This window comes from Pangasianodon hypophthalmus, chromosome 17 (assembly GCF_027358585.1).
Source record: "Pangasianodon hypophthalmus isolate fPanHyp1 chromosome 17, fPanHyp1.pri, whole genome shotgun sequence".
NCBI lineage: Eukaryota > Metazoa > Chordata > Actinopteri > Siluriformes > Pangasiidae > Pangasianodon > Pangasianodon hypophthalmus.
In genome coordinates this window covers 23,613,274-23,640,773 of record NC_069726.1, presented here as the reverse complement: position 1 = coordinate 23,640,773, position 27,500 = coordinate 23,613,274, and the positions used below count along the sequence as shown (strand labels likewise).

Genomic DNA, 27,500 nt, shown 5'->3' with positions numbered 1-27,500 from the left:
CTTTCTCTCTCATTTTGTCTCTTTCTCCCTTTCTGCCTGTTTATCTGTCTGTCCGTCTCTATTTGTTTGTCATTCTGTCTTCCTTCTCATTCTGTCTCTTTCTGTTTCAATTTCAAAGTACTTTATTGACATGATTGTTTACATACAATATTGCCAAAGCATCAATGTAGAAAAGAAAAGAGAATTAAAACAAACAAACAAACAAACAAATAAATAAATAAATAGTGACTAAATGCAAGGTGCCGGTGTAGGACTGGCAACTTGCATTTTACTTCATTCTGTTCATCTCTCTCTCTCTCTCTCTCTCTCTCTCTCTCTCTCTGTCATTCTGCCTCTCTCTCTCTCTCTCTCTCTGTCTGTCATTCTGCCTCTCTCTCTCTCTCTCTCTCTCTCTCTCATTCTGCCTCTCTCTCTCTCTCTCTCTCTCTCTCTCTCTCTCTCTCTGTCATTCTGCCTCTCTCTCTCTCTCTCTGTCTGTCATTCTGCCTCTCTCTCTCTCATTCTGCCTCTCTCTCTCATTCTGCCTCTCTCTCTCTCTCTCTCTCTCTCTCTCTCATTCTGCCTCTCTCTCTCTCTCTCTCTCTCTCTCTCTCTCTGTCATTCTGCCTCTCTCTCTCTCTCATTCTGCCTCTCTCTCTCTCTCATTCTGCCTCTCTCTCTCTCTCTCTCTCTCTCTCTCTCTGTCATTCTGCCTCTCTCTCTCTCATTCTGCCTCTCTCTCTCTCCCTCTCTCTCTGTCATTCTGCCTCTCTCTCTGTCATTCTGCCTCTCTCTCTCTCTCTCTCTCTCTCTGTCATTCTGCCTCTCTCTCTCTCATTCTGCCTCTCTCTCTCTCCCTCTCTCTCTGTCATTCTGCCTCTCTCTCTGTCATTCTGCCTCTCTCTCTGTCATTCTGCCTCTCTCTCTCTCTCTCTCTCTGTCATTCTGCCTCTCTCTCTCATTCTGCCTCTCTCTCTCTCTCTCTCTCTCTCTCTCTCTCTCTCTGTCATTCTGCCTCTCTCTCTCTCATTCTGCCTCTCTCTCTCTCCCTCTCTCTCTGTCATTCTGCCTCTCTCTCTGTCATTCTGCCTCTCTCTCTCTCTCTCTCTCTTTCTCTGTCTGTCATTCTGCCTCTCTCTCTCTCTCTCTCTCTCTGTCATTCTGCCTCTCTCTCTCTCTCTCTCTCTCTCTCTCTCTCTCTCTCTCTCTGTCATTCTGCCTCTCTCTCTCTCTCTCTCTCTCTCTCTCTGTCATTCTGCCTCTCTCTCTCTCTCTCTGTCATTCTGCCTCTCTCTCTCTCTCTCTCTCTCTCTCTCTCTCTCTGTCATTCTGCCTCTCTCTCTCTCTCTCTCTCTCTCTCTGTCTGTCTATCTGTCTGTCATTCTGCCTCTCTCTCTCTCTCTCTCTCTCTCTCTCTGAGGCACACACTGAAGGTGCGACGGTTCAGCCGTAGAATTTTAGATTTCATCTGGACTTTATCTCTGTGAACTTTGACCTGTGAGTTTATGAGCCTCAGTCTTAGTCCACAGATGAGACTCCAGAGTGTTTGGAGTTGCTGTTTATTTTTAAGTCTCTCTCACGCCAGGTTTCTGCCTCTGTGTTTTCTGACTGTTGCTTGTTACAGATCTGGGGGTTTTCCATCCGTGCGTCCGTCCGAAAGTCCCGTAAGCGCAATATCTCTAGAACGAGGGGGTGAATGTTTGTAGGATTTATATGGAATTATTGTTTATTATTTTTGTCAAATGTCTGAAATAGTCTTTTTCAGTAGCTTTTCTTTACTTTCTTTCTTTGAAGATTATTTGAAGGATATTTCAGGCATACTCATTAGTAAGAAGAAAGGCGAGACTTGCTAGGGATGTTTTGTTTTACTCGGCAACAGAGGTGTGTGTCGATGTTGGATAAGTGTCGGGTATAAGCCGAGCATCGCTATTTAAAGCTCTGCTATCAGTCTGGTACAAAAAACAGGGTTTCAGCTTCGTGCCCTGCCTCCATAGGTGTGTGTGTGTGTGTGTGTGTGTGTGTGTGTGTGTGAGCTTGATCATGCGTTAACTGTCGGGTTAAACGCTGCTCTCCCACACACCACCTGTGTTAATGAGTGATGCGCTTCAGCTGAAAGCATCTGAGTCAAACAATTCCTCGTACAAAACACTCACAGTGATGAGACAGAGAGGCAGAGACAACCTCGTACACACACCTGCACACACCTGTCTTCACATTAACACACACACACACACACACACACACACGTGCGCGTTAATTAATTTCCTCTGTTCTTCTTGCTGCTTCCACCTTCTGCTTCATGACACATCAGTCAGCAGCAGTTAGAGCTAATTCCTCAAAAAGCTCCATTTCAGTTACTTAACATTTAGTTTTTGTCTGTTTTTAAATATTAATGAGGTTATAATGTTACAGTGCTATGAACTGTGTGTGTGTGTGTGTGTGTGTGTGTGTGTGTGTGTGTGTGTGTGACAACAGAACATGAAAATTGTCACTTACTTTTTCAGAGAAAATCAGAAGACAAATAAATTGATCCTTTATTTCTACAGCACTCTTGAATTCTGCACTCTGATTGGTCAGATGGTGTTGATTAGTTTTCTATAACAGCAGCTCTGACAGTAGCGCAGGTTTATATTAATGCGCTCGTTCTGATACGTTATCGTTTCTATAGTAACCGCTCATTCACAGGGACGTGTACAGCGGACGTGACGCTAATAGCAAACAGATTAAAGCTAATCTTTGATGTGGTGAGGTTTTCTGAATAAACGTTTATGTAACATTTATGGAAGGAGTCTCCAGTGTCGGCGTTTTGTAACAATCTGCGATAAAGCCGTAATTTCAAGTTTTCTGACATCTTCAACCTTTGAGAGAGAGAAAAGAAGAGAGGTTTGTGAGGGAATGACTGTTTCTAGCTGCTATAACGTAAGTGAGAACAGGAACTAAGTTGTATCATGGACGTAAATGTAGCTATAAATGGATAAAATAAAATAATTATAAATCACTGTAGTGTAAGAGGAATAAAACACTTCAGGACGTGCTTTTCTGGGAAAATAAACAACTTCTAAGTGGTAATGGAAACGCTGCTTCATCAAACCAACTCGTTGTTGATTATTTTTCTCTAACAGCACAACACACGGAGTGTCTTATTCTTTACTTAACACACAGAACTATAAATCTCTAGGTCAAATAAATATTCAGGCATCTCTGGGAAGAGTGTGCTGAAAATTAGATACTTGCATATCATATTGTTTTTATTTATTATTTAATTTATTTATTATTTAATTAGACAGTTGAGACACAGTTTTCAAAGGAAGAATAGAATTTTTTTTTTTTTTTTTTTGGGTACGTCATGTGACTCGACTCATTCAGCCAAAAAAGTTTAGGAAATGTGTTTGGATATGATCTAAAACGTTAAATCTTTTTAAACATGAATATAAATATTACAATAAATATTACAACCATTTACGAGTTGTATCGGAGCTGTAAAATGTGTTCTGACAGAGCAAGTTGTGTGTGTGTGTGTGTGTGTGTGTGTGTGTGTGTGTGTGTGTTGGGAGGATCTAAGGCTCCGGTCCATAGAGCACGGCGTTCTCATAACTCCCCATCTGCTCTCAGTCATTTACATGCCTAAGTGGCCGTCGCTCGCTTCAGTCCGCTGCAGACGCACGTCTAATGAGCTCCCACAGAGCTGGTGAAAATGGGACAGAGCGAGAGAGAGAGAGATGGAGAGAGAGAGAGAGATGGAGAGAGAGAGATGGAGAGAGAGAGATGGAGAGAGAGAGATGGAGAGAGAGAGATGGAGAGAGTGAGTGAGTGAAGGAGAGAGACAGGCAAAGAGAGAAATCGCTGATGTGGATTTTGTTCAGGTGTCAGACTGACACTTTGTGTTCACGTCACTGATACAGCCGAACATGGCGGCCATTTTGGATCACCACGAGCGCTGTGACCACGTTTCAGCTTTATTCACTGTCACTATAGTCTTTTAATCGTGGTGTAAAAATGATTTATGAGTGTGTGATGTGAATAACTGGAGTACTCGAGCTCACAGCATGTTCAGTAAGTGTGTTTAGTCAGCCAAGCTTCGTAGTTTTTTCCATAAATATTAAGAATAATAAAAATTCCAATTAACTGTGTGCTGGAATTTGCAATGCATGAAAAAGTAAAGTTTCCTTCCAGAATAATCCAGTTTTCACCTTAAGATTTTATAGTTTTAATTTTTTTTTATTCATGATTTTTAATTAAAAAAAAATATTAAAGAGTATTGCTAATAAAGAATGTGGCAGGTCACGTTGATCCAAAATTCAAGAGTTTATCTATCTATCTGTCTGTCTGTCTATCTATCTATCATCCTGAACAACGAATTTACAGCTCTGCCACATTCACATTTGTTAGATGAAAAATATATGTTATATGTAGAATATATCTGGGGGAAAAAAAAGAAATTGAAATTGGCAGTGAGCGTTTGAAAATATAAAATCCAAAATATAGATAATCTTGTCTTCAATGATGTCTATAAAAATATTTCACATTCGAACAATGACCTTTTTATTTAAGAAATAAATAAACAATATTTAACACTCAAAAAAAAATTTTTTTAATGTAAAAATTGTATGGCATAAGTATAACATTTTAACATCAAATCACTCCTGTACATTATTTATTAACTTAATTAGTTAGTTAGTTAGTTAATTAATTAATTAATTAATTATTAACATCTCAAACTTACTGTGACATCATTTATCATGATATATATCATCACATTGCCCAGCCTTAATTTAAATAAATAAATAAATAAACAAATAAATTTCATAACAAACATTCTTTCATACACAACCTTGCACTTTTCTTTCCAGTCTTGTTCCTCAACTATTCTGAATAGTTTTGTTTTGTTTTTTTTTCCTCCTGCTTAAATTTTTTTTTCTTAAATCTTTTATTTATTTATTTATTTATTTATTTATTTATTGGCTACAGTACTCCATTTCAATGCTCTTTTAAGCCAAGCATTTCTTTACTGGACTAGAAAAACTATAAAGGAAAGCGTATTTTGCTATATAATGCTATATAAACTGCATTCATTTCAGATTTAATAAATAGATGGACATAAATGCTATTCCTACATAATCATCTCAAAATTGGAAGTTTATTTTAGGATCATGGTTCTGTCCGTCGTCACTCTTCCGATTATTTGTGGTTCTACCCAGCAAAATGCGTTCAGTTATAAACCTGGTTCTAGTGCTCAGTGATTCCTTACTAAATTGATTTTAGTCGTGAAGTTAGCGCTAATTACCTTAAATGAATATCTGAAAACGTAGTAGTAGCAGCCTCATTTCTCCTCCCCCTTAACAGTCATGATTTTCCTCTACAAATCCCCACTGTAGTACCTGTATTACCCCTTTGATCTCACTAATCGGCTGATTAACAGAGTCCGTGTGGTCTGTTAGAGCGGAGAAAACGCTAAAATATTACGGCTGTAATGTTTAAGGAAGTGCCTAATTTCAGTTCCGCATGTGGCACATTTTGTTAAGGGTGATTAATCAGCTGATTCACGTTGGCTGAAAAGTTCTATTAAATATTTACCTCCCAGTCTAAAGGCATTGTGTACAGTGGAGGAAGTATCGGTTTGGGAGACGAAGCTAGCATACAGTGGATATAAAAATAGCTATTTTTATACTGTGCGTCAGAATCATGTCATATTTATGTTTATTTTTTGCTGTTTTTAATAACCACATGCCAAATCAGTTCTTGTAGGAGCAATATTACTGTGTTTATATTTTGCCTTCACTATCCCACACAAATAGATGGATGATGAACTGGATTCAGGAATCTGCTGCGCATGACAGCAGAAGAATTTTATTTCCTCTTGAACACTCCATGGCTATTTCTCATCGCTGTACTTGTTAGTGTGGTTACTGTGGTTACAATTCTTTCCTACCCCTTACCACAAACTTTTTTTTTTTTTCTTTTCTTTTTTTGCATATAGCATTGGCATGGTCTGAGAGAGACGTCGTTTCACCTCGAGATAGACGTCGTTTCACCTCGACGATCACATACTTGAGCCAAAAAAACGGGATGAATTTTGATTCCTTAGTCTCTAGCTGTCTTCCTACTGAAGTTGTTTTCTTACTGAAGCGCTCTTATCCAATTGGTGGATCTGATTCCAAAGTTGTATCGACATCTTCTCAGGCAAAGACGAGGTTTAATTTGGTTTCTTGCCAGTGATGACGTTTTTAGCTTTTATGGAATCACCCACATTAGAAGCAAATCAAAATTTTACTTCTAAAAATTCTCTTGCATGCAGAACTGCCCTGTGCAACTCACAGCTGTTACGCTTAATATGAACATATATGAACACGAGTTGTACATACGTCTGCAGTAACAACATCACAGATGTGCGATTCTACCGATTCTTTCCTCTCATTCTTCGGGTCATTCTGAGTTCAATGGTTCAAATTTCCGCCATGTTGTAATTTCCACCATTTTGAATTTTTTTCAGAAACCATCTTTTATTGCTGCTACTCCTTCTGCAAATTGTTTCTTGGATTTTTGATAGGTGGGATGATTTGTGCAATACGCACAAATGAATTTGACAGACACGTTGCCAAACAGGAAGTGGGGTCAACAGGAAGTGAGCATATATGTTTAGCAACATGACCTGACGTAAACAAAAAAAAGCTTTAAACTTATTTGCAGCTTGGTAGGACTAATGAAAAACAGGAAGTGAGGCAATATCTCAGCAATGGTTTGACCTTTTGCCCTCTTTTTTTTTTTTTTTTTTTTAAAATATCTCTCTCGGGGGAAAAGTGCTGATGGTCTCGATGGCTTCTGGTCTTCCTCCGTTGCTAAGGGGTGGGGCCAGAAAATGCTTGGCCCCTTAATTGCTGCTATTAATAATAATAATAATAATAATAATAATAATAATAATATATTTAGGCCAAAAATCAACTGATTCCAGTCTATAGCTCAGGGGTGGCGAACCTGCGGCTCTTTCACTGCTCTTGTATGTATTTAAATGCATTTGCCGAATCTAATTTGGATTTTTAATATGTATTATTATTATTTATTTTTTTACACAACCTCTCGCGCGATTTAACATACGTTAGCCAATTGACTAACACGATTGACGTGAAGTTCGTTAGTATCAATCGTCACGGCAGAGTCAGGGAAGCGTACAGCTAAGCGTAAATACGAAGACGAGCACAGAACATTTTTATCTGAACGGGAGGATTTATATTTTTTTTGTTGAAAGAAATGAAAAGCCATTCTGCTTGATATGCCGGACTTCGTTGTCACGTTTTAAGGCTTCAAATCTTGAGCGCCATTTCACCTCGCTCCATCCTACCGTAGCCCGGGAATTTCCCAAAGGCAGTGAACTTCGCAAGCACAAGGTGAAGACACTGAAATGTCAGTCAGAAACGCAAACTCAGCTTTTCCCGAAAATTTACCAAGCATCTGTGAATCACTTTTTTCGACACTAAAACAAGTGAAATCAAAGCATCGCTCTGTTCTTACTGACACACGTGAAAGAGTTACTACGAGTAGCAACAACTGAATACAAGCCAGACCTAAAAAAAGACTGTGGGAACCAAGGACTGTCAGGTGTCCCACTGAGTCAAGTAAAAGGAGGTAGGCTGATTTTAAATCCAAGAGAACTACTGTGTTATGTAATTAGGCGCATAAGTTATTGTGATACACTGTTGTTTGCACATCTCATTATGCCAAACAGGTTTGCCACCCCTGCTATAGCTGATCAATTCTCCCAATCCTGCATATCAGTTTTATTTAGTCAATAATCATGCTGCCATGAACTCCTCCATCTATCACTCCATCTATCCATCTATCCATCTATCCATATCTGATCACAGTTCTTCTCTTTAGTCATCTCTTGCCTTTGTGCTGTCCTTTTTCATGTAGAGGGATGGAGGGAGTTGTTCAGAAGTGGTGTAAGAAGTCTGATCTTAATAATTAAGATTCAGATTTAAAAAAAAAAAAAAAAGCTCTGTAATGTACTTCGTATCTCGTAAGTCTGCGCGTTAGCCATCTACCCGAAAGGCCGAGGGGTGTGACACGCTTTCTCCGTGACTCATCTATGGAATATTGAATCTCATCCATGGAATATTCCAGTGAAACAATCCCAGTGATGGGGATTAGGCCAGATCAAAAGGGATTAACCTGCAGCATTTGATCAACAAATTATTATTGCTGTCGCTGTAAACGATTTGACTAAGTGCTGAGGAGATGACACTGTGAAGCAGAGATCGTGTGTGTTTGTTTGTGTGTGTGTGTGTGTGTGTGTGTGTGTGTGTGTTTTCTGGCTCACACTGATGGACTGATTGCACTTGATTTTGAGTGGACAGCTGCAGATTGCCAGTGTGATAAACAGCACTATCTAATCAAGTATCTTTTATCTGTATAAAATCAGCGCTCTGTCTCTTCTTAATGTTCCTCTCAAACAGCGAGCTAATAGCTAGACAGCGCAGCATGTTGGTCCCGAAGCGCAAGTCGATTGAGACGAATTTGATCTCTTTCCCAAATTAGTTGTAAACAGAGGTCATGGGAATGTCTCTACATCTTAGCAAGTGGAAATATGTTGAATATGGGCTAAACGTTTTCTAATATTCCTCCTATTATTAGGAGATGATTATAAATCAAAAGTCTTATTATTCAGCCTGTTTTTAGATGCCGTCGGATATTTGAAGCTTTGCGTTTTTTAGAATTCTTATTCTATTGTCAGATGATTTTGCTTAATTACAAATAATTGCTTAAAATTAGAGAAATTATCTGCTAGAAAAACGTGACTGACACACCGATACCACAGCCATCCGCGTTCAGGAGACGAGAGAGCAAAATTAGCTGTGCTTTCCGGATGGGAGGGGCTTACTCTCTCTCCCCTGTCCATCACAGCGACACTAGCCAATCGTGTACGTCTGTGAGGTCAGGTATGAGGAAGAGGGTAGATAGCACTCTCCTCCGAGTGTGTTATGCTGCACTGAGACACAGCAGTTTGAAAAAGACGCAGTCGGCTGGCTTGACGTGCCTTGGAGGAAGCACGTGTTCACCATCACGCTAGCTGTCGTGTGATTGGTGGAGAGCTGGATGATGGGTGGGGATTGGGAGAAAATGGGGGGGGGGATCTAAAGCATTGTTTGTCATGTATTATGAAATATAATCTTTACTCTGCTTCTAGTTATAATAAAGAAAAACGTCATGAGTGTGTGTGTGTGTGTATTGTCTGAGTCACTGATAGTCTTCTCTACACAGAATAATGATGAAAACATGATGACTGACTCTGTCTCTCTCTCTCTCTCTCTCTCTGTGTGTCTCTCTCTCTCTCTCTCTCTCTCTCTCTCTCTCTCTTTTTCAGGTCTCGGAGGTGTAGGGTGCAGCGGGGGGGCTGAGAGGCAAGCGCATGAGGAAGGGGCGTCTACAGACCCCTGTCCCCACACACAGCGCTTGCACACACACACACACACACACGCACGCACGCAGCATAGTTAAAGGGAGACACACCCACAAGCAGTTATGGTAAGCTTTTTTTGTTTTTACACACACACACACACACACACACAAAATTGTGATAATTTATAACACGTGATTAATGCAGTAAAAAAAATTCTACATTTTCTTGATCCAGTTTCCATCAAACACACTGACGTTGCTCTCTGTAACAGATCACCGCTGTGTTGCTTCATCACGTCTGTGAAATGCTTCGTCTAAACCCGATACTGAATAGAAGATCCCGTGTGCTCTTAGAGATGTTTTTTTAATGAATGTTGCTGTCAGAATCTTGATAGTTTACACACACACACACACACACACACACACACACACACACACACACACACATACATGGCAGTGATGGGTGGCTGGAGGAATGGGTGAAGGGATGGAGGGAGAGATAGGTGGATGGTAGGGATGGGTGAAAGGAGGTAGGGAGGAATAGGTGAATGGATGGATCAAAGGGTGGATGGTAGGGATAGGGGTGGGATGGATGGGTGGGTGGATGGATCAAGGGATGGACAGATGGATGGAGGGACGGGTGAATGGACGGGTGGATGGACAGGTGGATGGGGAATGGATGGATCAAAGGAGGAATGGGTGGATGGTACGGATAGGTGGATGGAGGGATGGGTGGATGGACAGGTGGATGGAGGAATGGGTGGATGGACAGGTGGATGAAGGGATGGGTGGATGGACAGGTGGATGTGGAATGGATGGATCAAAGGAGGAATGGGTGGATGGTACGGATAGGTGGATGGTACGGATGGGTGGATGGACAGGTGGATGGTATGGACAGGTGGATGGAGGGACGGGTGGATGGACAGGTGGATGTGGAATGGATGGATCAAAGGAGGAATGGGTGGATGGTATGGATAGGTGGATGGACAGGTGGGTGGATGGTAGGGATGGGGAGGGATGGATGGGTGGATGGACAGGTGGATGAGGAATGGATGGATCAAAGGAGGAATGGGTGGATGGTACGGATAGGTGGATGGTACGGATGGGTGGATGGACAGGTGGATGGTATGGACAGGTGGATGGAGGGACGGGTGGATGGACAGGTGGATGAGGAATGAATGGATCAAAGGAGGAATTGGTGGATGGTACGGACAGGTGGTTGGATGGAACGGATAGGTGGATGGACAGGTGGGTGGATGGACAGGTGGGTGGATGGACAGGTGGGTGGATGGACAGGTGGGTGGATGGTACGGATAGGTGGATGGACAGGTGGGTGGATGGTAGGGATGGGGGGGGATGGATGGGTGGATGGCTGGATGGCTCCTTTGACTGTTACAAAGTGCTGACACTGGAGACTCCTTCCATAAATGTTAAACATCTAACGAGAAACATCACCTCATCAACGGTTATACGTTTTTCTTTGTTAAACATTTTTTATTAATAGCGTTAGATTGTGTGAAGCCTCTGCCATAAACATCCCTGTGAATGAGCTGTTACTATGGAAACCATAACACATTACAACAAGCACATTAATATAAACCTGTCATTCATGTTACAGCTAGAGCTACTATTAATAACACACACTTTCTGACCAATCAGATTCGAGAATTTATTGGTGTAAGGATGCGTGTTGTGCGAGCGTTAGAGTACACTGAGCTATACGAGTTTGATTTAAACCAACATGTCACATGATCATATATTATACTGAGAATGTTTAGAGGGACAGGAGTTTTCTTTCTCTGGCTGTTGAATTTAAAAAAAAAAAAAAAAAAATGTTAGTGAGTGTTTATATTAACGATTCTGCTTGTCCTGAGCGTTACCGATTTGTCCACCTCTGCTCAGTGTCATCACCGTAACGATTCAAACCTCCGTCAGGTTATCGTATCAGAACTCTGCTCTTCTTTCCGTTCACGTAAACCCAGGCTGTGTGAGCGCGGCTCCTCCACACACTCGCCCGTAATTTAACCCTCGATTACAGCTACAGTGAGATGTCAAGCTCTCCTGATAACGTCCAAAAGTAACACGGACAGAGAGAGAGAGAGAGAGAGAGAGAGAGAGAGAGAGAGATATGAGGGTTTGATAAATGGCTCGGCGCTGCAGCGGGGTCTCGGGGGAGTGCGAAGGCTGCGCGGTTTGAATTATTAACGCGTGTGCAACGAACAGGCCTCATAAATAAACCAGTGCAATCAGCACAACGCTAGCACCAGCGCTAATGCTAATCCAGCAGCAACACTCCGGGATCGGTGACCTTGGGTTCATTTGTGTGTGTCTCGTGCACACACACACACACACACACACACACACACACACACATTCTTCTTTCTCTCTCTCTCATGTCTCAAGTGTCTGTGCATTGATCGATTTATTGCTGAGAGAATGCGCTGACCTTGCTGGAGTGTTTCTCTCTCTCTCTGTCTCTCTCTCTCTCTCTCTCTCTAGGTCTCTCTGTCTCTCACACACACACACACACACACACACACACACACACACTCCTTGTGTCATCTTGGCATCAACCTTTACACAGTCTGTAAGCTTAACAGCTGGTCATAAACACCAATACTGAGCAGTAGCATTGAGACGAGCCTCACGCGGAGCAGTGCATGCTGGGTAATTGTCGGGATTTCCGCTTCCTCTGGCAGGCTTTCAGGATGTGAACAGTGCTCATTGTGCGGAGGTGCATTGTGTAATCATGCTCTCTTGGCTGTGGCTACTCAGAAGCGTGTGTTGTGTGTGTGTGTGTGTGTGTGTGTATGAATTTTTAATGCAGCGCTCCACAGGCCTTTGACACTTGAAACGCAGTCGCACTTTCGGCTGCACACTCACCTTGCAGCTGTCTTCCAAAACACACACACACACACACACACACACACACACACACACACACACACACAGGATGTTCATCAGGAGCATACACTCCGCTCACGTTCCTTGAAAAAAAAAATGCACATTGAATTTTAATGGCCTGAAAGGTTTTAGATTTGAATGCATTTGAATATTAATGAGGCTGGAGTTTATATTATTTGTGCTACACTGTTTCTATTGCGTAAATTATTAAAGGTCATAGTTGTCGTCATTTTATTAGCATAAAATTTAATGCTTTAGTGTCTGATGACGCCGTTGCCAAGAAAAGATCATGAAAACCCTCACGTTGTAACTGCTCTTCTACGTATAGTAGAGATCTATAGAATTTCTTTTCTTTCTTTCTTTCTTTTTGCATATTTCTCAGCCACAAGTAAAGTTCTGAAATTGAAAATGGAGAAAACGGAGACTCGGCCCCTACGTCTACATTTACAACCTCATCTACTGATGGAAAAAACATTTCTGACTGACAAATAACTTTTTCTCACTAAACACGAGCCTCACTGCCGTCTCTTCACTCCAGTGATCATCGGTGTGAAATAATCACTGATTCATTCACTCACTTCTGATCTGTTGGATCAGTTTTGTGTTTACTCTGTACAGAGTGTGTAAGCGCTCTTCTCTGTTTTGACGACGACGTAACGGAGAACGAACATGGCAGACATTTTGAATACAAACTTAATCGATTTGATTTATGTCCAAAAATCAAATCACACTTGGCTAACGAAGTTTTAGACACCTTTAGACAAACTGTTTTTACTTCCGAGTTTGTTGTTCGGCGTGATCTGTGGAGGTAGACACCAAGGCAAGGTGGAAGTATCCTTTCTTTCAATCATTTTATTTTATTTTTAGTTTATACAAATTACACATTTAATAGTTCTTTACACAAATACAAAACCCCAACAAAGACTAACTTTACAGACACTCAGACTAACAGATGGAAATAGACAAAAAAAAAAAGGTGAAAGTATCCTAAGCATAAACATCTCCATGCCATTTTTGTGTAATAAATTACGTGGCGCTCAGCAACGAGTAGCGAAGTGATTTGAATCGCTTAGCTCGTTAATTTTTTTCGACGCAGTAGCATTGCACTGCATTGTTTACTTTCTCAGCTCAGACAACAAATATTTAATATCTTGTGTATCAGGTCAAGGCGCGTTCGAAGTCGATCCCAAAAAGAGTCGATTCATTAATTCTAGACGTTGAAAAATACGAGTCAAAACCAAGGCTTTGGAGTCGATTCCACACCCCGAAAATGATTCACCTTATATGTGCAGACGCAACTGAGTGTTTCAGTTGTCTAAAAACTGCGTGTGATTCACTTGTGCCATAAACATTGTAGCAGAATTGTGAGTGAGGGAGAGTGAATTGTGTGTCTACCAGGATAAACATGCCACGCCGGCTTTGTAAGCAGGTGATGTGAGATGTTACAGAACTCCGTCTAATCAGACCTGATTGTTTTAGTTTGACATATCCCTTAATCCTCTTATAAACTAGCCATTATCCACCGTTCCAGCACTTTGTCTTCATTAAGTGTGTGGTGTGTGATGCGAGAGACACACAGCCACTCTGTTTTTGCCACACAGTGTGTGAACGTGACTGATTTATGTTGGTTAGAGCTGCGCTGGCGTTATGACGCGGCAGGTCAGGAGCTTTGGAACTACATTTTTAACACCTTTTCGTCTCTGTGTTGACATTTGTGCAGCGCTTAATACCGAGAGCGTACACCAGCAGCCTCTGCACTACCATGGCTGTGTGTGTGTGGCATATTTTAGCACAGATGCATTAAGCACCTCTGGTAGAAATGTTCTGTACAGTTGTTAAACAAAACTGCAGTGCATGTGTAATTATTTTAAGCTCGTTAAATCTGATATTTACATGCAATATGGCTCACCACGTCTCGTCGATTGCAGCTGCAAATATTTAAAACAGTGCACTGATTAGATTCAGGAAATGTTTACACCCCAAGTGTGAGGACATGTGTTAGCGCATGAGTGTGTGATTAAGATGCAGTGATCCTCCTTGGCTGTTAAACACACTCTTAGACACACTCAGACACTCCAGGAGTGAGTTTTACACCCATGCCCTGGCCCCTGTTAGAAACGCCTCATAAACTTTACTCTGACTGTTAAATACAGCAGCATGGAGATCACACGCACACACACACGCACACACACACGCACACACACACGCGCACACACACGCGCACACACACGCGCACACACACACACACAAATTCAGTGGGGGTTCGGAAAGTATTCAGATGTTCAGTTTTTGCAAGCTTCGCATACCGGGATTTGGACACTTTCTCTCATTCTTCCTGGCAGATGAGGAGCGTCTGTGAAAGGCCATCTTCAGCTCTCTCCACAGATGTTCTATGGGGTTCAAGTTTAGGTTTTGGCCGGGCCACTCAACCGCATTCAGAGACTTCTGTCGTGAGACTTCTGTCTTCAGAGTCGCGAAGCCACTCCGGCGTTGTCCTAGTTGTGTGCTTCGGGATGTCGACGTGCAGAAAGTTTGCATCTGAGGCTGTTTGAACCCTGGAGCAGGTTTTCTTTAAGAACCTCTCTATATTTGGCTGCATTCATTCTTCCATCAATTCTGACCAGTCTCCCTGTCTCTGCTGCTGAGAAGCAACTCCACAGCATCATGCTGCCACCACCATGCTTCATCGTATGAATATTAGCCAGTTGATGAGCAGTACCTGGTTTTTGCCAGACGTAGCTCTTGGAGTTCAGCCCAGAAAATTCCATTTTTCTCATCTGACCAGAGAGTCCTTAAAGGACCTGACATATACCTTTTACTGACAAGTGGCTTGATGGAATGATGGAGTATTTCTGAAATGGTTGTCCTTCTGAGGTTCTCCCATCTCTGTAGAGGACCTCTAAAGCTCTGAGTGTCCATTGGGTTCTTGGTCACTTCTCTGTCCTTCTAGCCCCGTTACTGAAGAAGACTCCAGGTTGTTTCAAACTTCTTCCATTTCACAATAATGGAGCCCACTGTGCTCCTGGGAACATTTATACCCTCGCCTAGATCTCTGTGAAGTTCTAGTGAGAGTTCCTTAGAAGTGATGGCTTGGTTTTTGGTCTTACGTACACTGTGGACCTTTGGGAGTCTTTATATACACAAGTGTGTGCCTTTTGTTAAGTCTTGTCCAGTTAGTTAAATTTGCCACATGTGGACTCCAGGCAAGTTCTAGAAACATGACAAGATAATCATTTTGCTCAATTTTGAGTGTCTTGGTTAAATAAGAGATTTTAGTTTTTGATTTTTGATATATTTGCAGACACTCTCTACAGACGTGACTGTTTTAGTTTGACATAAACGGCTTTCTGTGATCCTCTTTCGACTCTCCGCTGTCTTCTCCATCTCCAGTTCCAGCTGTTTGTCTTCATTACGTTTGTAGTGTGGATGTGAGACACACAGCCGCTCTGTTTTACCGCATGGTGTGTGAACGTGACAAATTTACGTTTGACTGATCCGCACTGGCGTGAGGATACGTGTGGTCAGGAGCTTTAGAATTTATATTTATATTTTTAACACCATGTTGATATTTGTGCAGCACTCAATGCCCAGACTTGTAAGCACCTGATTATTTGTATGTTCCATGTGATAACGTATATTCGCAGTATCTGTGCTAAAACTCTCAGAAGTATAGCTTCTCTGACGAGCCCTGTTGAACACTGTCTATATTTTAATGTTTCGCATTTTAACTTGTTGGCTTTTTTAATAGAAAAGAGAAGTTCCTGTAGACAGAATATGACCAAATCTTTACCATTATGTCCAAAAAAAACAACAATCTGACACGACTGATTCAGACAGGATTAAAATTCCTCAGATGTGTGTTATCTTTCATACATACTTTGTACTGAAGGAGAAACACACACCACTAATACACAGCTCCTACCCTACGGAGATGTTTGAACACACAGTGCCTCTTCTTGTAGCAGGAAGCTGTCAAAGACGAACCAGACTGAACGTCAAACTCGCTGTAGTACAACAGTTACACAGAAGAGATGAGTCTTGTCATTTTTATGTCGTGCATGTCGTGTGGAAACGTCACCTCCGAGGAAGGGAATGCTTTTGCTCTAGTGCACTTCTGATGTACAGTGTGTGATCTGCTATAGAGAGAAGTTCAGCTTAAAGAGTGAAGACACTGTGATTATAATGCTAAGCAGAGCTAAAAAGAGAGATGTATGGCAGCGTATAAATGAGACGTGACGTTTCTGCACCTCGTACACCTTTATTCTGATTTCTATGGCTCAGCAGGATGTGCGCGGTCTTCACTTTATTGAGAAATGCAGGCATAACGATTTTTTATCCCGACTATAAAAATCATCTGACTAAGGAAATGGTTTAACTTCATTCTGCACTAAATTAACACATCAGTGGAATAGAGAACCGTTATTACATACATCAGTGTATCCTGCAAGCTGTTAAGATGTTTTTTTTATATACTGTGTAAGGAATGAAACACACTGTGTGGCATTTTATAGAAAAATAATCAATGACAAGGTGGTGTGATGAAGCAGAGTTACTGTTACCACCACCAACACGTCTCCAAGTGTTTTATTCCTCTTATACTATAGCGATTTACCAACAGTTGCACATTTTTATTTATTTAAGAACAAAATGTTGGACATTTTATCTGTTTATAGTTACATTTAATGTTGTGTGAAACAAGTTAGCAGCTATAAACAGTCATTCCCTCACCAGCCTCCATTTTTTTATGTCTCTTGAAGTTACTAAGTCCAAAAAAAAAAAACCCCACAGCTCGTCATATTACAAGAAAAACCGCAACAAGTGCAAACAACTCAGCGCTGAAGATAACCGCTTTACCTCTCGCTGGTACAAAGCGCTGACACTGAAGACTCCTTCCATGATTGCTAAATATAGAGAAAATGTCACCATGTTGTTGTACAAGTCCCTGTGAATGAGCTGTTGCTATAGAAACAATAATGTATTTGAAAGAGTGCATTAATATGAACCTGAGATTTGCAGCTGCCCTACTGTCAGAGCTGCTTTAATAGAAAATGAATCAACACCTTCTGACCAATCAGAATCCAGAATTTGACAGCACTGTGGTGTAATATTCATATAATAGTGGTTAGGAGTTTAGTAAGCAAGAACATGGACTTGTGGAAAATACTGAAGGTTTGTGGTGTAGAGGGAGGAGCAGAGGGCTAATTGTGGGCGAGAGACTGAGAGACAAAGAGCAGAGAGAAAGTGGAGAGGGAGCAATAAGGTTCAACGTCTTATTAAAAATGAATCTGTGCTGAAATTGATTATGGACCTGTAAGAATTACGCTTGGACATAAGTACTCTCAAAATGCTACAGTCATCAGTCCTGTATGATTACTCCGTTTGTTATAACTCCTTCCAGATTAAAAACCCAAGTTATGTTCTCTTTCTCCTCCTCTTCTCTCCCAGAGGTCCATCCGCTCCTTCGGAAACGACGACCGCCACGTCATGGCGAAACACTCCACCATCTACCCGTCCTCCGAGGCACTGGAAGCCGTACAGAGCCTCGTCTCCACTGTCGAGTGCGCTCTCAAACACGTCTCTGACTGGATGGACCAGTCGCAGGCCGAGCAGCCGAACCAGTCCAGCGGGCAGGAGGAGGAGACGGAGGCCAGCGCTGACGAATCAGCAGAGGAAAGCACCAAGTGAGTGACTTCTCTACACTCATTCATGCCACTGAGAGAGAGAGAGGGACGCTGAGCGAGAGAGAGAGAGAGGGACGCTGAGCGAGAGAGAGAGAGAGGGACGCTGAGCGAGAGAGAGAGAGAGGGACGCTGAGCGAGAGAGAGAGAGAGAGAGAGAGAGAGAGAGAGAGAGAGAGAGGGGGACGCTGAGAGAGAGAGAGAGAGAGAGAGGGACGCTGAGAGAGAGAGAGAGGGGGACGCTGAGAGAGAGAGAGGGACGCTGAGAGAGAGAGAGAGAGAGAGAGGGGGACGCTGAGAGAGAGAGGGACGCTGAGAGAGAGAGAGAGAGAGAGAGAGAGAGAGAGGGACGCTGAGAGAGAGAGAGAGGGGGACGCTGAGAGAGAGAGAGGGACGCTGAGAGAGAGAGAGAGAGAGAGGGGGACGCTGAGAGAGAGAGAGGGACGCTGAGAGAGAGAGAGAGAGAGAGAGGGACGCTGAGAGAGAGAGAGAGCGAGAGAGAGAGGGACGCTGAGAGAGAGAGAGAGCGAGAGAGAGAGGGACGCTGAGAGAGAGAGAGAGAGAGAGACGCTGAGAGAGAGAGAGAGAGACGCTGAGAGAGAGAGAGAGAGAGAGAGACGCTGAGAGAGAGAGAGAGAGAGAGAGAGACGCTGAGAGAGAGAGAGAGAGAGAGAGAGACGCTGAGAGAGAGAGAGAGAGAGAGAGAGAGAGACGCTGAGAGAGAGAGAGAGACGCTGAGAGAGAGAGAGAGAGAGAGAGACGCTGAGAGAGAGAGAGAGAGAGAGAGAGAGAGAGAGACGCTGAGAGAGAGAGAGAGAGAGAGAGAGAGAGAGAGAGAGAGAGACGCTGAGAGAGAGAGAGAGACGCTGAGAGAGAGAGAGAGACGCTGAGAGAGAGAGAGACGCTGAGAGAGAGAGAGAGACGCTGAGAGAGAGAGAGAGACGCTGAGAGAGAGAGAGAGACGCTGAGAGAGAGAGAGAGACACACACACAGTGAGAGAGAGACACACACACAGTGAGAGAGAGACACACACACAGTGAGAGAGAGACACACAGTGAGAGAGTGAGAGAGAGACACACAGTGAGAGAGAGACACACAGTGAGAGAGAGAGAGAGAGAGACACACACACACACACACACACACATAGTGAGAGTGAGAGAGAGAGAGAGAGACTTAGAGAGTCAGGCACCAAGAGTGAGAGCGAGACACTGAAAGTCAGGCAGAGAGAGTTGAGCCTACGAAGCCCTGCAATGCCAAGAGCTGAGCAAAGAGAAGAGTGTCCTCATCCGGCTGGTCCATGGAGACAGGCCGATATAAGCGCACACACACACACACACACTGACCATCGAGATGGGCCACTATAAGTACACACACATTCACACACACACCATCGAGACAGGCCGCTATAAGTACACACTCTGCACACACACACACACACACACACACCATCGAGACAGGCTGCTATAAGTACACACTCTGCGCACACACACACCATCGAGACAGGCTGCTATAAGTACACACTCTGCGCACACACACACACACACACACCATCGAGACAGGCTGCTATAAGTACACACACATTCATACACACACACACCATCGAGACAGGCCGCTATAAGTACACACACTGCACACACACACACCATCGAGACAGGCCGCTATAAGTACACACTCTGCACACACACACACACACACACCATCGAGACAGGCTGCTATAAGTACACACTCTGCACACAAACACACACCATCGAGACAGGCTGCTATAAGTACACACACTGCACACACACACACACCATCGAGACAGGCCGCTATAAGTACACACTCTGCACACACACACCATCGAGACAGGCCGCTATAAGTACACACTCTGCACACAAACACACACCATCGAGACAGGCCCGCTATAAGTACACACTCTGCACACACACACCATCGAGACAGGCCGCTATAAGTACACACTCTGCACACAAACACACACCATCGAGACAGGCTGCTATAAGTACACACACACTGCACACACACACCATCGAGACAGGCTGCTATAAGTACACACACTGCACACACACACACACCATCGAGACAGACCGCTATAAGTACACACTCTGCACACACACACCATCGAGACAGGCTGCTATAAGTACACACTCTGCACACAAACACACACCATCGAGACAGGCTGCTATAAGTACACACTCTGCACACAAACACACACCATCGAGACAGGCTGCTATAAGTACACACTCTGCACACACACACCATCGAGACAGGCCGCTATAAGTACACACTCTGCACACAAACACACACCATCGAGACAGGCCCGCTATAAGTACACACTCTGCACACACACACCATCGAGACAGGCTGCTATAAGTACACACACTGCACACACACACCATCAAGACAGGCCGCTATAAGTACACACTCTGCACACAAACACACACCATCGAGACAGGCTGCTATAAGTACACACACACTGCACACACACACCATCGAGACAGGCTGCTATAAGTACACACACTGCACACACACACCATCAAGACAGGCCGCTATAAGTACACACTCTGCACACAAACACACACCATCGAGACAGGCTGCTATAAGTACACACTCTGCACACACACACCATCAAGACAGGCCGCTATAAGTACACACTCTGCACACAAACACACACCATCGAGACAGGCCCGCTATAAGTACACACTCTGCACACACACACCATCAAGACAGGCCGCTATAAGTACACACTCTGCACACAAACACACACCATCGAGACAGGCTGCTATAAGTACACACACACTGCACACACACACCATCGAGACAGGCTGCTATAAGTACACACACTGCACACACACACACACACCATCGAGACAGGCTGCTATAAGTACACACACTGCACACACACACCATCGAGACAGGCTGCTATAAGTACACACTCTGCACACAAACACACACCATCGAGACAGGCTGCTATAAGTACACACACTGCACACAAACACACACCATCGAGACAGGCTGCTATAAGTACACACACACTGCACACACACACACACACACCATCGAGACAGGCTGCTATAAGTACACACACACTGCACACACACACCATCGAGACAGGCCGCTATAAGTACACACACTGCACACACACACCATCGAGACAGGCCGCTATAAGTACACACTCTGCACACAAACACACACCATCGAGACAGGCTGCTATAAGTACACACACACTGCACACACACACCATCGAGACAGGCTGCTATAAGTACACACACTGCACACACACACACACCATCGAGACAGACCGCTATAAGTACACACTCTGCACACACACACCATCGAGACAGGCTGCTATAAGTACACACTCTGCACACAAACACACACCATCGAGACAGGCCCGCTATAAGTACACACACTGCACACACACACACACCATCGAGACAGGCCGCTATAAGTACACACTCTGCACACAAACACACACCATCGAGACAGGCTGCTATAAGTACACACACACTGCACACACACACCATCGAGACAGGCTGCTATAAGTACACACACTGCACACACACACACACACCATCGAGACAGGCTGCTATAAGTACACACACTGCACACACACACCATCGAGACAGGCTGCTATAAGTACACACTCTGCACACAAACACACACCATCGAGACAGGCTGCTATAAGTACACACACTGCACACAAACACACACCATCGAGACAGGCTGCTATAAGTACACACACACTGCACACACACACACACACACCATCGAGACAGGCTGCTAAAAGTACACACACACTGCACACACACACACACCATCGAGACAGGCTGCTATAAGTACACACACACTGCACACACACACACACCATCGAGACAGGCTGCTAAAAGTACACACACACTGCACACACACACACACCATCGAGACAGGCCGCTATAAGTACACACTCTGCACACACACACACACACCATCGAGACAGGCTGCTAAAAGTACACACACACTGCACACACACACACACACACACCATCGAGACAGGCTGCTAAAAGTACACACACACTGCACACACACACACCATCGAGACAGGCTGCTATAAGTACACACACACTGCACACACACACACACACACACCATCGAGACAGGCTGCTATAAGTACACGCACTGCACACACACACACACACACACACCATCGAGACAGGCTGCTATAAGTACACACACACTGCACACAAACACACACCATCGAGACAGGCTGCTATAAGTACACACACACTGCACACAAACACACACCATCGAGACAGGCTGCTATAAGTACACACACACTGCACACAAACACACACCATCGAGACAGGCTGCTATAAGTACACACACTGCACACAAACACACACCATCGAGACAGGCCTTTATAGTTAATCATGGCTCCCTAAAGAGCAGTGTGTGTACACACTGTACAACAGCAGCACAGTGGAGACAGCGCTGCTAATGCAAACACTTGCGTGAAATATATTTTTATAAATTTCATTTCACACACGCCCAATTTGCCTTTCTGCTCAACACTGACACACTGCCCATTCTGTTAGGAGAAATAATGGAGAGCTGCGTTTTAGCAGGACAGTACGTATCTGCCTGCCACAATCTCGCACACACACACACACACACACACACACACAGCCCCATTTGTCTTCTGTTTGGATTTTATCTTACTTCTTTAATATTGCCACTAATGTCTATTCTCTCATTAACATATGAGTTAACATTTTAGTTAACATTAACAGTTCTCATTCCTGTACATGGACACGGTCATGCCAAGAGAGTTGGAGACTGGGAGACTGGGAGACTGGGAGACAGTGGGAGAGTGGGAGACAGTGGGAGAGTGGGAGACAGTGGGAGAGTGACTGGGAGAGTGGGAGACACTGGGAGAGTGGGAGACAGTGGGAGAGTGACTGGGAGAGTGGGAGACACTGGGAGAGTGAGAGACACTGGGAGAGTGGGAGACAGTGGGAGAGTGACTGGGAGAGTGACTGGGAGAGTGGGAGACAGTGGGAGAGTGACTGGGAGACAGTGGGAGAGTGACTGGGAGAGTGGGAGACACTGGGAGAGTGGGAGAGTGAGAGACAGTGGGAGAGTGAGAGACAGTGGGAGAGTGAGAGACAGTGGGAGAGTGGGAGACACTGGGAGAGTGACTGGGAGAGTGGGAGACACTGGGAGAGTGGGAGACACTGGGAGAGTGGGAGACACTGGGAGAGTGACTGGGAGAGTGACTGGGAGAGTGACTGGGAGAGTGACTGGGAGAGTGGGAGACACTGGGAGAGTGGGAGACAGTGGGAGAGTGAGAGACACTGGGAGAGTGACTGGGAGAGTGGGAGACACTGGGAGAGTGGGAGACAGTGGGAGAGTGGGAGACACTGGGAGAGTGAGTGGGAGAGTGGGAGACAGTGGGAGAGTGAGAGACACTGGGAGACACTGGGAGAGTGGGAGACACTGGGAGAGTGGGAGACAGTGGGAGAGTGACTGGGAGAGTGGGAGACACTGGGAGAGTGACTGGGAGAGTGGGAGACAGTGGGAGAGTGACTGGGAGAGTGGGAGACAGTGGGAGAGTGACTGGGAGAGTGGGAGACAGTGGGAGACACTGGGAGAGTGACTGGGAGAGTGGGAGACACTGGGAGAGTGGGAGACAGTGGGAGAGTGACTGGGAGAGTGGGAGACACTGGGAGAGTGGGAGACACTGGGAGAGTGACTGGGAAAGTGGGAGACACTGGGAGAGTGACTGGGAGAGTGGGAGACAGTGGGAGACAGTGGGAGAGAGTGGGAGACACTGGGAGAGTGACTGGGAGAGTGACTGGGAGAGTGACTGGGAGAGTGGGAGACAGTGGGAGAGTGACTGGGAGAGTGACTGGGAGAGTGACTGGGAGAGTGGGAGACACTGGGAGAGTGGGAGACACTGGGAGAGTGGGAGACACTGGGAGAGTGAGTGGGAGAGTGGGAGACAGTGGGAGAGTGAGAGACACTGGGAGAGTGGGAGACACTGGGAGAGTGGGAGACAGTGGGAGAGTGGGAGACAGTGGGAGAGTGGGAGACAGTGGGAGAGTGACTGGGAGAGTGGGAGACACTGGGAGAGTGGGAGACAGTGGGAGAGTGGGAGACAGTGGGAGAGTGACTGGGAGAGTGGGAGACAGTGGGAGAGTGACTGGGAGAGTGGGAGACAGTGGGAGAGTGACTGGGAGAGTGGGAGACACTGGGAGAGTGGGAGACAGTGGGAGAGTGGGAGACAGTGGGAGAGTGACTGGGAGAGTGGGAGACAGTGGGAGAGTGACTGGGAGAGTGGGAGACAGTGGGAGACAGTGGGAGAGTGACTGGGAGAGTGGGAGACACTGGGAGAGTGGGAGACAGTGGGAGAGTGACTGGGAGAGTGGGAGACAGTGGGAGAGTGACTGGGAGAGTGGGAGACAGTGGGAGACACTGGGAGAGTGACTGGGAGAGTGGGAGACACTGGGAGAGTGGGAGACAGTGGGAGAGTGACTGGGAGAGTGGGAGACACTGGGAGAGTGACTGGGAAAGTGGGAGACACTGGGAGAGTGACTGGGAGAGTGGGAGACAGTGGGAGAGTGACTGGGAGAGTGACTGGGAGAGTGACTGGGAGAGTGGGAGAGTGACTGGGAGAGTGACTGGGAGAGTGACTGGGAGAGTGGGAGACAGTGGGAGACACTGGGAGAGTGACTGGGAGAGTGGGAGAGAGTGGGAGACAGTGGGAGAGTGACTGGGAGACACTGGGAGACACTGGGAGACACTGGGAGAGTGGGAGAGTGGGGGAGAGTGGGGGAGAGTAGGAGACACTGGGAGAGTGAGACTGATCCTATTACAGAGAGTTCCAATAACAGTCATTAATAATTATTCAACATTATTGCTGACAGTTTGAATGTATTCTCTCCCTCTCTCCACCCCTCTCTCTCTCTCTCTCTCTCTCTCTCTCTCTCTCAGTGAGGGCAGTAGCAGCAGCAGCAGCAGTGGGGGTGATGGCAGGGTGCTGTGTGGGGTGATGCGGGTCGGCCTGGTGGCTAAAGGGCTGCTCATTAAAGACGACATGGACCTGGAGCTGGTGCTCATGTGTCGAGAGAAACCCACACACACACTGCTGCGCACCGTCTGTGATAACCTCCCACTGCAGATAGAGGTACACACACACACACACACACACACACACACACACACACACACACACACACGGTCACTCTTCTTGACTGTTTCTTTCCTCTCCCTTTCTCTCGCTTTTTCTCCCCCTCTCTCTTTGTCTCTGTCTCTCTCATTCTTGCCCTTTCTTGCTTTCTCTTTCTCTCTTTCATGTTCTCTTCTTTTCACATTTGTACTGAATTGAGATTTTCTCAATTATACGCAAATTAGTTATGATGCTACGAAGCGTCGAATCTAAGCTTTTGTCTTGATTGATTCCTCAAACGATCCTACGACGCATGTGGTCCGACGTTTCTGAAGTTCTCCGCTCAAGTTCCTGCAAAAATAAAAGAAAAACATCAAACCGTGGTTTCCTCCTATCCTGTCGTGTGCGACTTCTCATTAAATGCGCATAGAGATATTACGATATTAAGATATTAAGAAGCTCGGGAGCAAGTCGCAGAGATCGCTGGTGTTCGTGGTGCGTGTACATAGCCAGTCCAGTTAGCTTGCGTTGCTAATCTAATCTGAGGATGGAGCTAGCACAAACCCAGGCGTGTAACTGATTTGATTTTCACTCTGATTAGTGTGTTATTTCATTTCTGTTTTCAGCTAGCTAGCTTTAGAAGTGATATTATGGATAATACTGTTTCTTACTGGAATTAAAAAAAAAAAACCCTCTGACTAACTATAAGCGTGACAGAACCACAATATACACAAACTACATTCATTTTATATTTATACGCTGATTCCGAGTCCTGTTAAATATTGCATGTTTGGCAATTCTAGTACCGTGAGGGATATATGCTGGAGGGTGTGTGTGTGTGTGTGTGTGTGTGTGTGTGTGTGTGTGTGTGTGTGTGTGTGTGTGTGTGGGAGAGACAGGGACAGGGCAGCAACACTGGCACTAACAAGCTCAGTCTATTTATATTCATCATGTGTAATTAATCTGATCCTGCCAGCCGCAAGCTTCCCTTAATTAGACAGCTAACCCTGCAGTGCAGGAGGCCACGGGGTCCTGATCACCTAGTCAGTGCTCACACACACACTCACACACACACACACACACACACACACACACACACTCTACAGACACTCGCACGTATACACACACTCACACACACTCTCTCTCACACACACACACACACACACACACACACACACACTCTACAGACACTCTACAGACACTCGCACGTATACACACACACACGTTCTGCAGACACTCATGCCTATACACACACACTCTCTCTCTCTCTGCAGGCGCACACACAGACACACACATTCTGCACTCACGCATACACACACACACACACACACACACACACACACACACACACTGCAGACACACACACACTGCAGACACTCGTGCCCATACACACGCGCGCACACACACACACACACACACACACACACACACACACTCTCTCTCTCTGCAGACGCAGACACAGACACACACATTCTGCACTCACGCATACACACACACACACACACACACACACACACACACACACTGCAGACACTCGTGCCCATACACACACACGCGCACACACACACACACACACACTGCAGACACTCGTGCCCATACACACACACGCGCACACACTCTCTCTCTGCAGACGCACACACAGACACACACATTCTGCACTCATGCATACACACACACACACACTGCAGACTCTCGTGCCTATACACACATGCACACACACACACTGTGCAGGAGGCCACGGGGTCCTGATCACCTAGTCAGTGCTCTCACACACACACACACACACACACACACACACACACTCTCTCTACAGACACTCGCACGTATACACACACACACACGTTCTGCAGACACTCATGCCTATACACACACACACTCTCTCTCTCTCTGCAGGCGCACACACAGACACACACATTCTGCACTCACGCATACACACACACACACTGCAGACTCTCGTGCCTATACACACACACACTCTCTCTCTCTCTGCAGGCGCACACACAGACACACACATTCTGCACTCACGCATACACACACACACACTGCAGACTCTCGTGCCTATACACACACACGCGCGTGCACACACACACTCTCTCTCTGCAGACACGCACACAGATACACACATTCTGCACTCACGCATACACACACACACACTCACTCACTCACTCTCTACAGACACTCGCGAGTATATACACGCATGCACACACACATTCTGGAGACACACGTATACACACATGCACACACACTCTCTCTCTCTCTGCAGACGCACACACAGATACACACATTCTGCACTCGCGCATACACACACACACACACACACACACACACACACTGCAGACACTCGTGCCTATACACACACGTGCACGCACACACACACACACACTCTCTCTCTCTCTGCAGAC

The 27,500-nt window shown here is 45.2% G+C and overlaps 1 protein-coding gene across 5 annotated transcripts in view; it reads left to right on the top strand.

Annotated features, from left to right (window-relative positions):
- Window positions 1-27,500, top strand: part of strbp (spermatid perinuclear RNA binding protein) — a 121,169-nt gene that overhangs the window by 56,342 nt on the left and 37,327 nt on the right. For all 5 annotated transcript variants that reach the window (XM_034312512.2, XM_034312511.2, XM_034312509.2 and 2 more), the window contains 3 exons: window positions 9,338-9,498; window positions 17,722-17,957; window positions 24,924-25,116. In XM_034312512.2, coding sequence (XP_034168403.1) covers window positions 9,496-9,498; window positions 17,722-17,957; window positions 24,924-25,116 — 432 coding nt within the window. In that variant the 5' untranslated portion in view covers window positions 9,338-9,495. The remainder of the gene's footprint in view (window positions 1-9,337; window positions 9,499-17,721; window positions 17,958-24,923; window positions 25,117-27,500) is intronic.